The sequence below is a fragment of the Psammomys obesus genome, unplaced genomic scaffold (genome assembly GCF_907164565.1).
Source record: "Psammomys obesus unplaced genomic scaffold, mPsaObe1.curated_primary_1811, whole genome shotgun sequence".
Classification (NCBI taxonomy): Eukaryota; Metazoa; Chordata; class Mammalia; order Rodentia; family Muridae; genus Psammomys; species Psammomys obesus.
In genome coordinates, this window is record NW_026596057.1 from 13595822 (window position 1) to 13608534 (window position 12713).

At 40.9% G+C, this 12713-nt stretch overlaps 1 protein-coding gene across 1 annotated transcript in view; it reads left to right on the forward strand.

Annotated features, from left to right (window-relative positions):
* The window catches only part of Axdnd1 (axonemal dynein light chain domain containing 1), a gene marked incomplete at its 3' end in the record, with an annotated part of 105477 nt that overhangs the window by 87450 nt on the left and 5314 nt on the right, over window positions 1-12713 (forward strand). Inside the window, exons 21-22 of the mRNA XM_055624393.1 lie at window positions 8914-9033; window positions 12394-12492. Coding sequence (XP_055480368.1) covers window positions 8914-9033; window positions 12394-12492 — 219 coding nt within the window. The remainder of the gene's footprint in view (window positions 1-8913; window positions 9034-12393; window positions 12493-12713) is intronic.

Here is a 12713-nt window from a genome sequence, read left to right on the forward strand (position 1 = left end):
TTCTTTTGGTAATAACAGTTTATTCATTTTGTATCCCAGCTATAGCCTCATTCCCTCCTAATCCCATCTTCCCTCCCTCATCTCCCCCATGCCCCTCCCCAAGTCCTCTGATAGGGGAGGTTCTCCTCCCCTTCAATCTGACCTTAGTCTATCAGGTCTCATCAGGACTGGCTTCATTGTCTTTCTCTGTGGCCTGGCAAGGCTGCTCCCCACTCAGGAGGAGGTGATCAAAGAGCCTGCCACTGAGTTCATGTCAGAGATAATCCCTGTTCCCTTTACTAGGGAACTCACTTTGATACTGAGCTGCCATGGGTTACATCTATGCAGGGGTTCTAGGTTATCTTCATGCATGGTCCCTGTTTGGAGCATCAGTCTCAGAAAAGACCCCTGTGCCCAGATTTTTTTAGTTCTTTTGCTCTCCTTGTGGAGCTCCTGTCCCCTCCAGGTCTTCCTTTTCTTTTAAATTTTTATTTTATTTTTATTAATTACAGTTTATTCACTTTGTATCCCAGCTGTAGTACCCTCCCCCATATCCTCTCAATCCTACCTTCCCTCCCTCTTCTTCTCCTATGCCCCTCCCCCAGTCCAATGATAGGGGAGGTCCTCCTTCCCTTCCATCTGACCATAAGTATCAGATCTCATCAGGACTGGCTTCTTTGTCTTCCTCTGTGGACTGGTAAGGCTGCTCCCCTCTCAGGAGGATCAAAGAGCTAGCCCATGAGTTCATGTCAGAGATGATCCCTGGTCCTATTATTGGGGAACCCTCTTGGATACTGAGCTGCCTTGGGCTACTTCTGTGCAGGGGTTCTAAGTTATCTCCATGCATAATCCCTGTTTGGAGCATCAGTCTCAGAAAAGACCCCTGTGCCCAGATTTTTTTAGTTCTGTTGTTCTCCTTGTGGAGCTCCTGTTCCCTCCAGGTATTTCTTTTTTCTTTTTCAGCCTGTTTATTGTTTATTTTTTTAAATATTAGTTACAGTTTATTAACTTTGTATCCAGCTGTATCCCCCTCCCTCATTCCCTCCCAATGCCACCCTCCCTCCCTCATTTCCTCCTTGCCCCTTTCCAAGTCCACTGATAGGGGAGGTCCTCCTCCCCTTTCTCTGACCCAGGTTTATCAGGTATCTTCAGGCCTGGTTGCAAAGTCTTCCTCTGTGGTCTAGCAGAACTGCCCCTCCCTCTGGGAGGGGGGAGGTCAAAGAGCCAGACATTGAGTTCATGTCAGAAATAGTCCCTGTTCCCCTTACTAGGGTACCCACTTGAATACTGAGCTACCATGGGCTACATCCGTGCGGGGGTTCTAGGTTATATCCATACATGGTCCTTGGTTGGAAAAACAGTCTCATAAAAGACCCCTGTGCCCAGATATATTTGGTCCTTGTGGAGTTCCTGTCCTCTCCATGTCATACTAACTCCCCCTTCTTTCAAATGTTTCCCTGCACCCTGCCAAAGGTTTGGTTATGAGTCTCAGTATCTGCTTTGGTACACTGCTAGGTAGAGTCTTTCAGAGGCCCTCTGTGGTAGGCTCCTGTCCTGTTTCCTGTTTTCTCCTTCTTCCAATGTCTGTCCCGGTGTCACTTTCTGAATGAGGACTGAGCATCTTGCCCAGGGTCCTCCTTCTAGCTCAGCTTCTTTAGGAGTACAGATTTTTATAGGTTTATCCTATATTATATATCTAGTATCCACTTATAAGTGAGTATATACCATGTGTGTCTTTCTGCTTCTGGGATACCTCACTCAGGATGATCTTTTCCAGTTCCCACCATTTGCCTGCAAATTTCATGATTTCCTTGTTTTTAATTGCTGAGTAGTATTCCATTGTGTAAATGTACCACAATTTCTGTATCCATTCCTCAACTGGGGGGCATATGGGTTGTTTGCAGCTTCTGGCTATTACAAATAAAGCTGCTACACACATTGTTGAGCACATGTCCTTGTTGTGTTCTTGAATATCTTTTGGATATATGCCTAGGAGTGGTATAGCTGGATCTTGAGGTAGCACTATTCCTAATTGTCTGAGAAATTGCCAGATTGATTTCCAAAGTGGTTGTACAAGTTTACATTCCCACCAGCTGTGGAGGAGGGTCCCCCTTTCTCCACAACCTCTCCAGCATATGTTGTCACTTGAGTTTTTGGTCTTAGCCATTCTGATGGGTGTAAGGTGAAATCTCAGGTTCGTTTTGATTTGCATTTCCCCGATGACTAAGGATGTTGCACATTTCTTTAAGTGTTTCTCTGCCATTTGATGTTCCTCTATTGAGAATTCTCTGTTTAGCTCTGTACTGCATTTTTTAATTGGATTACTTGATTTGTTGTTGTTTATCTTCTTAAGTTCTTTATATATTCTATATATTAGCCTCTGTTAGGTATAGGGTTGGTGAAGATCCTTTCCCAGTCTTTAGGCTGTCGTTTTGTCCTTTGCTTTACAGAAACTTTTCAGTTTCATGAGGTCCCATTTATTGATTGTTGTTCTTAGGGCCTGATTGTTGGTGTTCTGTTCAGGAAGTTGTCTCCTGTGCCAATGAGTTCAAGGATCTTGCCCACTTTTTCTTCTAAGAGGTTTAATGTGTGTGGTTTTATATTGAGGTCTTTGATCCACTTGGACTTTAGTTTTGTGCAGGGTGATAAGTATGGATCTATTTGCATTTTTCTACATGTAGACATCCACTTAGACCAGCACCATTTTATGGTTTTGGCTTCTTTATTAAAAATCAGGTGTCCATAAGTATTTGGGTTCATTTCTGGGTCTATTCGATTACATTGATCCACCAGTCTGTTTCTATGCCAGTACCATGCAGTTTTTATTATTGTTGCTCTATAGTACAGCTTGAGATCAGGGATGGAGATACCTCCAGAAGATCTTTTAATGTAGAGGATTGTTTTAGCGATTCTGGGTTTCCTGTTATTCCATATGAAGTTGAGAATTTTTCTTTTAAGGTCTGTAAAAAATTGTGTTGGTAATTTGATGGGAATTACATTAAATCTGTAGATTGCTTTTTGGTAAGATGGCCATTTTTACTATGTTAATTCTGCCAAGCCATGAGCATAGGAGATCTTTCCATCTTCTCATATCTTCCTCTATTTCTTTCTTCAGAGACTGAAATTTTTTTTTCATATAAGTCTTTGACTTGCTTGGTTAGAGTCACACCAAGGTACTTTATGTCCTTTGTGGCTATTGTGAAAGGTGTTGCTTCCCTAATTTCTTTCTCAGCCCATTTGTCTATTGTATATAGGAGGCATACTGATTTTTTTTGACTTGATTTTGTATCCAGCCACTTGGCTGAAGATGTTTATCTGCTGTAAGAGTTCCCTGGTAGAATTTTTGGAGTCACTCATGTATATTGTCATATCATCTGCAAATAGTGATACTTTGACTTCTTCCTTTCCAAACAGAATCCTCTTGATCCCCTTTAATTGTCTTATTGCTCTAGCAAGGACTTCAAGTACTATGTTGGAGAGATATGGAGAGAGTGGGCAGCTTTGCCTTGTCCCTGATTTCAGTGGGATTTATTTAAGGTTCTCTCTATTTAGTTTGTATGTTGGCTATAGGCTTTCTGCATATTGTATTTACTATGTTTAGGTAAGTGCCTTCTATCCCTGATCTCTCCAGGACTTTAAATCTAAATGAATGTTGCATTTTATCAAATGCTTTTTCAGCATCTAGGGAAATTATCATGTGATCTTTTTCTTTCAGTTTGTTTATATGGTGGATTACATTGATGGATTTCCATATATTGAACCACCCTTGCATACCTGGGATGAAGCCTACTTAGTCATGGTGGATGATATCTTTGATGTGTTCTTGGAGTCAGTTTGCGAGTATTTTATTGAGTATTTTTGCATCAATGTTCATCAGAGAGATTGGCCTGAAATTCTCTTTCTTTATTGGGTCTTTGTGAGGTTTAGATATCAAGGTGACTGTGGCTTCATAGAATGAGTTTGGTAATATTCCTTCTGTTTCTAGTTTGTGGAATATTTTGAAGAGTATTGGTGTTAGCTCTTCTCTGAAGGTCTGGTAGAATTCTGTACTGAAACCATCTGGCCTTGGGCTTTGTTTGGATGGGAGACTTCTGATGAAAGCTTCTATTTCTTTAGGGGATGTAGGACTATTTAATTGATTTACCTGTTCTTGATTCAGCTTTGGCAAGTGGAATTGATCAAGAAAATGGTCCATTTCATTTACATTTTCAAATTTTATGGTACATAGGCTTTTGAGGTAAGACCTAATGATTCTTTGGATTTCCTCAGTATCTGTTGTTATGTCCCCCTTTTCACTTCTGATTTTGCTGCTTTGGATAGTTTCTCCCTGCCTTTTAGTTAGTTTGGCAAAGGGTTTGTCTATCTTGTTGATTTTCTCAAAGAACCAGCTCTTGGTCTCATTGGTTCTTTGAATTGTTTTCTTTGTTTCTAAATCATTAATTTCAGCCCTGAGTTTGATTATTTCCATCCATCTACTCCTTTTTGGTGTGTCTGCTTCTTTTTTTTTCTAGGGCTTTTAGGTGAGCCATTAAGTTGCTTGAATGAGATGTTTCAAATTTCTTCTTGAAGGCACTTAGTGCTATGAACTTTTCTCTTAGCACTGCTTTCATTGTGTCCCATAAGTTTGGGTAAGTTGTGCCTTCATTTTCATTGAATGTTAGGAAGTCTCTCATTTCTTTTTCATTTCTTCCCTGACCAAGCTGTCTTTGAGTAGAGAGTTGTTTAGTTTCCGTGTGTATGTAAGCTTTTTGTTATTTCTGTTGTTGTTGAGGTCTAGTTTTAGGCCATGGTGGTCTGGTAGTATACAAGGGATTATTTTGATCTTGTGTCTGTTGAGGCTTGCTTTGTGCCCGACTATTTGGTCAATTTATGAGAGAGTTCCATGAGGTGCTGAAAAGAAGGTATACTCTTTTGAGTTTGGGTGAAAAGTTCTGTAGACATCTATTAGGTCCATTTGCTATGGGATCTCTGTAAGTGTCATTATTTCCCTAGTTAGCTTCTGTCTAGATGATCTGTCCCTTGGTGAGAGTGGAATGTTGAAATCTCCCACTGTTAAGGTGTTGGGATCGATGTGTGATTTAAGATTTAATAATGTTTCATTTACAAATGCAGGTGCTCTTGTATTTGGGGCATAGATGTTCAGGATTGTGATGTCCTCCTGGTGGATTTTTCCTTTGATGAGAAGCAAGTGCCCCTCCTCATTGTTTTTGATTACTTTTGGTTGAAAGTCTGTTTTATTAGATATTAGGATAGCTACTCCAGCTTGTTTTCTGGGCACATTTGCTTAAAAAACATTTTTCTAGCCCTTTACTCTGAGGTAGTGTTTATCTTTGTTGCAGAGATGTGTTTCTTGGATGCAGCAGAATGTTGGATCCTGTTTCTGCAACCATTCAGTACATCTGTGTCTTTTTATTGGAGAGTTGAGTCCTTTGATGTTGATAGATAATATTGAGCAATGAATATTAGTTCCTTTTTTTGTGGAGTTGCTGGAGTTACTGTGTTTCAATGTTTGTTTTCTTCTAATTTTTGTTGTGAAGTTATCTATATCTTGTGTTTTGTTGTGAAGTTATCTATATCCGGTGTAGTTGATTTTGTTAGATTGGAGTTTTCCTTCTAGTGTCTCCTGTAGGGCTGGGGTGCTGTGTAGATATTAAGTTTAGTTTTGTCATGGAATATTTTGTTTTCTCCATCTATGGTGATTGAAAGCTTTGCTGGGTATAATAGTCTGGATTGGCATCTGTGTTCTCTGAGAGTCTACATGACATCTTCCCAGGCCCTTCAGGCTTTCATAGTTTCTGTTGAGAAGTCTGGTGTGATTCTGATAAGTCTACCTTTATATGTTACTTGGCCTTTTCCCTTTTCTGCTTTTAATATTTTTTCTTTGTAGAGTTAGTGTTTTGATTATGATGTGACGTGAGGAGTTTCTTTTCTGGTCTAGTGTATTTGGTGTTCTGTAGGCCTCTTTTATGTTTATGGATATCTTTTTCTTTAAGTTGGGAAAATTTTCTTCTCTGATTTCTTTGAAAATATTTTCTGGACTTTGGAGCCTGGAATCTTCCTTTTCATCTATTCCTATTATTCTTAGATTTTGTCTTTTCGTGGCATCCTTCATTTCTTGGAATTTTTTTGGAAATCTTCTGATTTTGCCTTTTATTTGAGAAATGTATTAATTTATATAGGCGTATCTTCAGCGCCTGAGATTATCTCTTCTATCTCTCGTTTTCTATTGGTGATGCTTTGTGGTTCCTGATCTTTTCTCTAGGTTTGCAATTACAGGGTTTACTCTGTTTGTGTTTTCTTTGTTGATTCTGTTTTCATGTCTTGCACCATTTCCTTCATCTGTTTGAATGTGTATTCCTGTCTTTCCATAATAGCCTCTATTTTTTGTTTGTTTCCTCTTTATATGCCACTAATTGTGCCTCTATTTATTTGGCTGTATTTGTCTGTATTTCTTTGAGAGCTTTGTTCCTTTCCTCTTTATGTGCCTCTAATATCTGGATAAGCCCAGAATTGAGCAGAATTTCCTGTGTTTCCAATGAATTAGCATGTCCATTGGTTTTTGGGGTTGCTGGTGAAATCATGATGTCCTTATTTTTGCTGGATGTGTTTGTAAATCGACCCCTAGCCATCAGCTTATTCATAACCTTTGCTGTTTGTTTCTGGAGTCTGTACTTCAGAGTGGGTCTGTCTTTCTCTGGTGTCTGGAATATTCTTCAGAAAGATGAGCGAGGTCCACTGGTTTGAGAGTGGATGTTGCTGTTTCAGCTGTTGCTAAGGGAGGAAGGTCGCAGGCGCACACGTGTGGGTGAACAAGTGCGGGCCTGTGCGTGGAAGTGTGCCTTGAAGGACAGGGTGCTAGAGTGTCTAGATGTCTGGTACGTGGCGCTTAAGCACAGGATGGGTGCGGGTGCTGGCACTGTTCACAGGCACAATTCGCATGTGCAGGTGCCCTGAACACCTCAGTGACCTACAGGCCTGTCATACTGTCTTCCTGGGATTCAGATCTGTCTAGGCTCCAGGAACTGTTTGCCTGGACTCCACTGGTGTACCCACAGAACAGGGGCTTCAACGTTGAGAACACTGTCCCAAGGATCCCTATGTTGCTCATAGTGGATATGTGGGTGGGAGGGATCCAATGTCTGGCTGCTAGTGTAGAGGGACCCGGATCTGGGGTTCTACAAGCACTCACTTGAAGGTGCACTCACTTGCTAGCAGGCCTAATCAGAAAGCACAGGGGTTCCCCCTCTCTCCACTCTCAGATATGGGTCTACAGGGGCAAATGAGAATGTGGGAGATCTGTCAGCTCAGTGGTGTCTACTGTTGGTCCGCTGGGCAGGGAGATCCTTATTTGGGGTAGCCACCTTTGTTGTCTCAGTCAGGGATCACGGAGGCTCCTATTAGGGATAGCTGCCACCCTACCATTCACAGACTTGGGAGGCTGGTACAGCTGTCCGCTACTGCTGCAGACCAAGAAGGTCCATAAGGTCACCTGCTGGGAGGCCCTGGGAAGCCTGTACAGTTGCCCGACGCTATGGAACTGGGAGGCCTGCTTCTGCTGGGATTAAAGGCATGCATCACCGCACCGGGCTTCTCTGGCTACTTTTTGTATTCAGCATTCTGCACCCTCACTCTGATGTGTATGGACAATTTTTTTTTTGATCAGTATTTGAATACTCCCCTTTCAGGCATTGGACACTGTTAAGGCCTTTTCATTCTGGGCTCTCCTGCTAGCTCTCAGACTTCTGGGGCTACTTATGGGACCTTTTTTCTTCTCTACAGTTTTATCTAACTAGTTTCTATCTTGGACCACTCCACAAATTTATGTGGAAATGTGGTTTATTTTCTTAGCTTGAATTAAATGCATATAACTGTTAAATATTTAGCCCAAATTGGAATCGCTAGACTCCAGATGCATTTACACTTAGCCATCTCAGTAGTGCCTTGAACACAGAGCACACAGCCTAACCGAAAATTATGTCACTCCCAAACTTGCCTCCTCAACCTTATCCGTTATCTCTGTGAATGGCATCACCCTCCAGTAGTGGCATAAGCCATCAGCCATGTGTCACTCAGGATGCACCTTTTTTCTAACCATTTTTTTTCCATCTATTGGCGAGTAAAGAACCACCTCTTTAGTACCTTCTGGATCGCCCTTTTCTTTACCACTACAAACACTGTGTTTACTCTCTCCTTGGATTTCTTCCTTCCCTTTTTTTTTCTGACCTGTTTTCCTATTGTGAGAATGATTGCTTTAGAATTTATATTAGATCAATTAAAAATGTTTTTCTGCCTTTTGGATGTTTCGTTACCTTTCAGATACAATACAGTCTGCTAACCTGACAGTTCAGTCCTATGTTATGGTTGTGCCTTTTGGGTCCATTTGTCTAAAGGTTCTGTCTTATGGAACCACTTTTCTTCTCAGAACCCCTCTGTACCTTCTTCTTTTCCCTTTTCATACTACAAGAAAAAGTACTCTGCTGTTACTGCTCCTTTGTGACTGGCCTCCTGCTACCCCTGTCTACTATGTATTGTGGGTTAGATGTTCCTGATTCATGCTCCATCCATAACATTGTGTTGTCTGCAAAATGGTGAGCTTTTCAAGACAGGAACCACTCTTAACAAGATTTGTGTGTGTGTTTTTTTAAAAAGACTTTATTATTTTAATTATTCATATGTGTGTAGGTTTGTGCACATACCTGAAGAGGCTGTCAGATCTCCCTGGAGTTGTAGTTCCAGGTGATTCTCTGAGCTGCCTTATATAGACATTGGGAGCAGTATGTGCTGTTAACCATTGAGCCATCTCTTTACCCCACCACCCCTGTTTGTGTTCTTATTGATAGCAGAATACTCAGTTGTAGGATTAGTGCTCATTTACTATGAAATTGCTAATATTTATATATGTGAATTACATTTATAACACTGTTATATGCACAGGAAACTTCAAAAATGATTTCTGATGCAGAAAAACCTTTTATTGATGAGGATCCTGAGGACAAAATTGAGTTTAAAAGGGTTGTCTCCCAAATAAAGAAAGAAGAGGCAAAAACACCAGCAGCAGCAGCAGCAGCAGCAGCAGCAGCAGCAGCAGCAGCAGAAGAAGAAGAAGAAGAAGAAGAAGAAGAAGAAGAAGAAGAAGAAGAAGAAGAAGTTGTAGTAACAGAACAGGTGAGATCATTTTTGCTGGGCATGGTGGCAGGTGCCTATAATCTCAGCTGCCTGGAAGGCTGGCACAGGACTCAATTGAGCCTAGGAGTTCAAAACCTGGCAACACAGCGAGACCAAAACAAAATAAAACAAAAAACCAAGAAGACAAATAAAAATGGTGTGTGATTACTTACCATTAGTTTTCCCCTTCCTTCTTTTCAAGGACTAAAGCGTTAACAGATAGGTCTCTTAGAGTGAACGCTTCGGCCTCCCCCTTTCCTCATCTGAGCATACTCAGCCTGTCCTCATCGTTGTGACTTTTTTTTCTTAATCCAGATATATCCCATTAGCTTCATTCATCCACCTCTTACTAGCAGCATCACAGCCACCTCACACCCTACTGCTCTTTCTTTCTCCCATCGTTGCTAGAGTTTCCAAAAGGAAGTTTAACTTCCCTTCTCCTCTGCTTCAGCTTCCCTGCCGTACTGCCCTTTCCTTTTTCTAGTCTCTCAATTTTCTCCTCTTACTCCGAGTCTCCCTAGTCCTCCTGAGGAATTTGTTGCAGTGAAAACCCAATACAACACAATAACAGCTACCAATAACTGAGTGTAGATTATGAGTTCTATGCTGTGCATGCTGCAAGCATAAGATAGGGCATAAATTGCCTCATGTATAGACAGAAAATTTAAGCTCCAAAAGGTTGACCTATAATTTCAAACCCTATAATTTCAAGTGGAAGAATCAGCATTCAAACCCAGATGGTCACGGCAGGAGAGCCCTATCGATTCCTACACTGCCTGCTCCTGTCTCCAGCTCAGAGCCCGTGCTTACCCAATGCTCTCCGCACTTCTCAATTTATGTCTCTACAGATGGTTAAAGTGTTGCCATAGAGGCTGGCAAGATGTCTGTCAACCTGAGTTCTAGCCTCAGAACCCATATAAAAGTGGAAGGAAAGAACTGACTCCATGGAAATTTGTATTCCTTCTTTTATCCATGCATGCCCCACACACTAATAATATTAAGAATAGTTAAAAAAATATTGCTTTGACCACAGACTCTATTTTATATCTTCTATTCAAAATAGAGGCAGGAGGACAGAACAGAATTGTGCAAATACCCAGCCCTCTGTTTTCAAGCATTTGCTGTTTTACTTTTGGCAGAGTGTTTGCTGTATGGAAGGCCAAATACTTTCCCATTTACTTACAGAGTGTGTTAAAGCTATGACCATCTTTGATCTTACTTCAGGCCCTTTCCTCTCTAATTCACATGCACCTATTCAATCTTCAAACATTTTTTTTTTTTTTCTGTGAGCTGGGCGCCCTTGCGTGTGCACACAGCCCTTAGAGACGCATCTTTATGATAACAGCCACTGTGTGCCTTGATTGTTCATCTTATTATCTGTGTTTCCTGCTGTTCTGAGTTTCTGTAATAGTCAGGGTTCCCTAGAGGAACAGAACTTATAGAATGAATATATACACACAAATATATATTTATGTATATCTGTCTGTATATACGGTTGTGGGTAGATATTAGAGAATTACATATATGCGTAAAAGGAACTTTTATTCCCCTGTGGTAATTGTTGTCTTGGAGAGTTACTGCCTCCTTGACTAACTAGGCCTAATCCTGGAAGCTTCTAACCCTCCGTGCAGTCTAACCAAGGCCTAGAATTGTTTAGCCCCTGAGACTTACTGCTTAATAAGATCACCCTTTGTTGTTTTTACTGAGCTCTGGGCTGGCAGGTTCAACTTAGCTGTTTTGGGTCAAACTCCTCTCCCAGCTCAATCTGGCTTTTCTCTTGGCCTCTGAATTGCTCTGCTGGGCTTCAAACTCCAAAAATTTGTTTTTATCTACTGGCTCCTTCTCATTCTCTGGGTCATTTGGGCTTCACCCGAGTTCTCTCTCTGTAACCTGCCTCTCTATTACTGTCCTGGTAAAACTTCCTCTTTTCTCTCTGCATTGTCTCTTAGGTAGGTTCTATTTCCTCGTCTCATGACATTATATTTTGTCAAGGCATATTATATTTTGTCAAATCTTTCTCTGATTAGTCACTGTTTCTTCCACTCAATTAGACATCGATTTCAAACGTGGGTGCTTCCTTCTTCAAACTAACTTTACCTTCACTGTTTGAGATTAAAGGAGTGTACCACTCTGCCTTATCTAAGCTTTTCTTTCCCTGAAACTTGAGTTCAGGCTGGCCTTGAACTCAGATCTGCTTGCTCTGTCTTCTGGATTAAAGGTGTGTTTGTATTCCAGCCAGATCACAGAGAACTAGAAGATCTTTGGATGTGATCTCTTGCCAGAACAGCCATGTTCTGAATTAACATTCCTTTACTTCTATGACTCTTATTTTTTCATCTTGACTTCATTTTAAAAATTAAAAAAACAAAACAAAACAAAACAACTCATTCTCTTTCTTTCCTGTGTCTCTGTAGGAAGTTTATTATAGGATAATGGTAGACATAAGCAGCTCTTGATTGACTTCTACCTCTCTGCAAAGAGGTAGAAGGAGTCTATTTTAGGAGTCTATGGTGAGCTACATTCCACTCATCTCCTGAAATTTGGTGCTACACTATGTGTATGTTCAGACACACACACACACACACACACACAACCCCCCCATGACTTATTAGAATGGTTTGTTGGCTGTGTCCAACAATGGCTATCTATCAATGGAAGGTCCAAGAATCCAGTAGCTGTTTGTTTCGTCATGTTTCAGCCGGTCTTCAGTATATGCTGGAATCCTAAGGAATGGACTTGCCATAGTGATGGCAAGCAGGCAAAGAGAGAAGCTTGCTTCCTTCTATGGCCAGCTGCCAATAGAAAGGACATGTCAGCCTATAAAAATGACCTATTTAGGTGTAACCCAGATTAGAGAGTGGATCTTTTCACCTCAACAGATCTGGATTAAATCTGGTTCTTTCCACTTCAAATGATTTAATTAAGAAAAACCCATCACAGTGTACCCAGGTGTTTGAGTATTGGTCAATTCAGTGCAGTCAAGGTGACAACCTAGAGTAGCTATCACAATTTTAGAGGTCTGGAATGAACTTCTTTGTTTTAGTCATAATGTGCTCCTCCTGTCCCCGCTCCTCCATCCTCATCTTTATCAGTGTTTGGAGCAGGCCTTCAAACATTGTCTGCTGGATGGAGACATATGGAAAGCTGACATTTCAGACAGGGCTCTGGGCGACCTGCTGTGCTGTGTGTCACACACTGGCTGGCTAATAGGTCCTTGGTTTTTGTTTGTTTGTTTGTTTTGTGCTCTAGGAACCTTCGACATCTGCACCAAGATTCATTAGATACATTGGAAAAGATGAAAATATTCATTGCAAAATAATGTTCGAAGAAGATATATTTTCATCCTGGGTATGTTACTAAAACTCAGCTAGAAAATTCAAAACTACTTAACAGTATGTTAAATTGTTAACTACGTAATAATATGGGCCTAATGTAGCTTTTAGTTTCTCTCAGGTGACTCCTGGTTAATGTACTTGTCAGATTTTTTGTTCTTCTTCCAGCACTACCTTTAGAAGACTCAAGTTTCCATTTTGACTTTACAAAACAAACAACAAAATTCTCATTCTCTT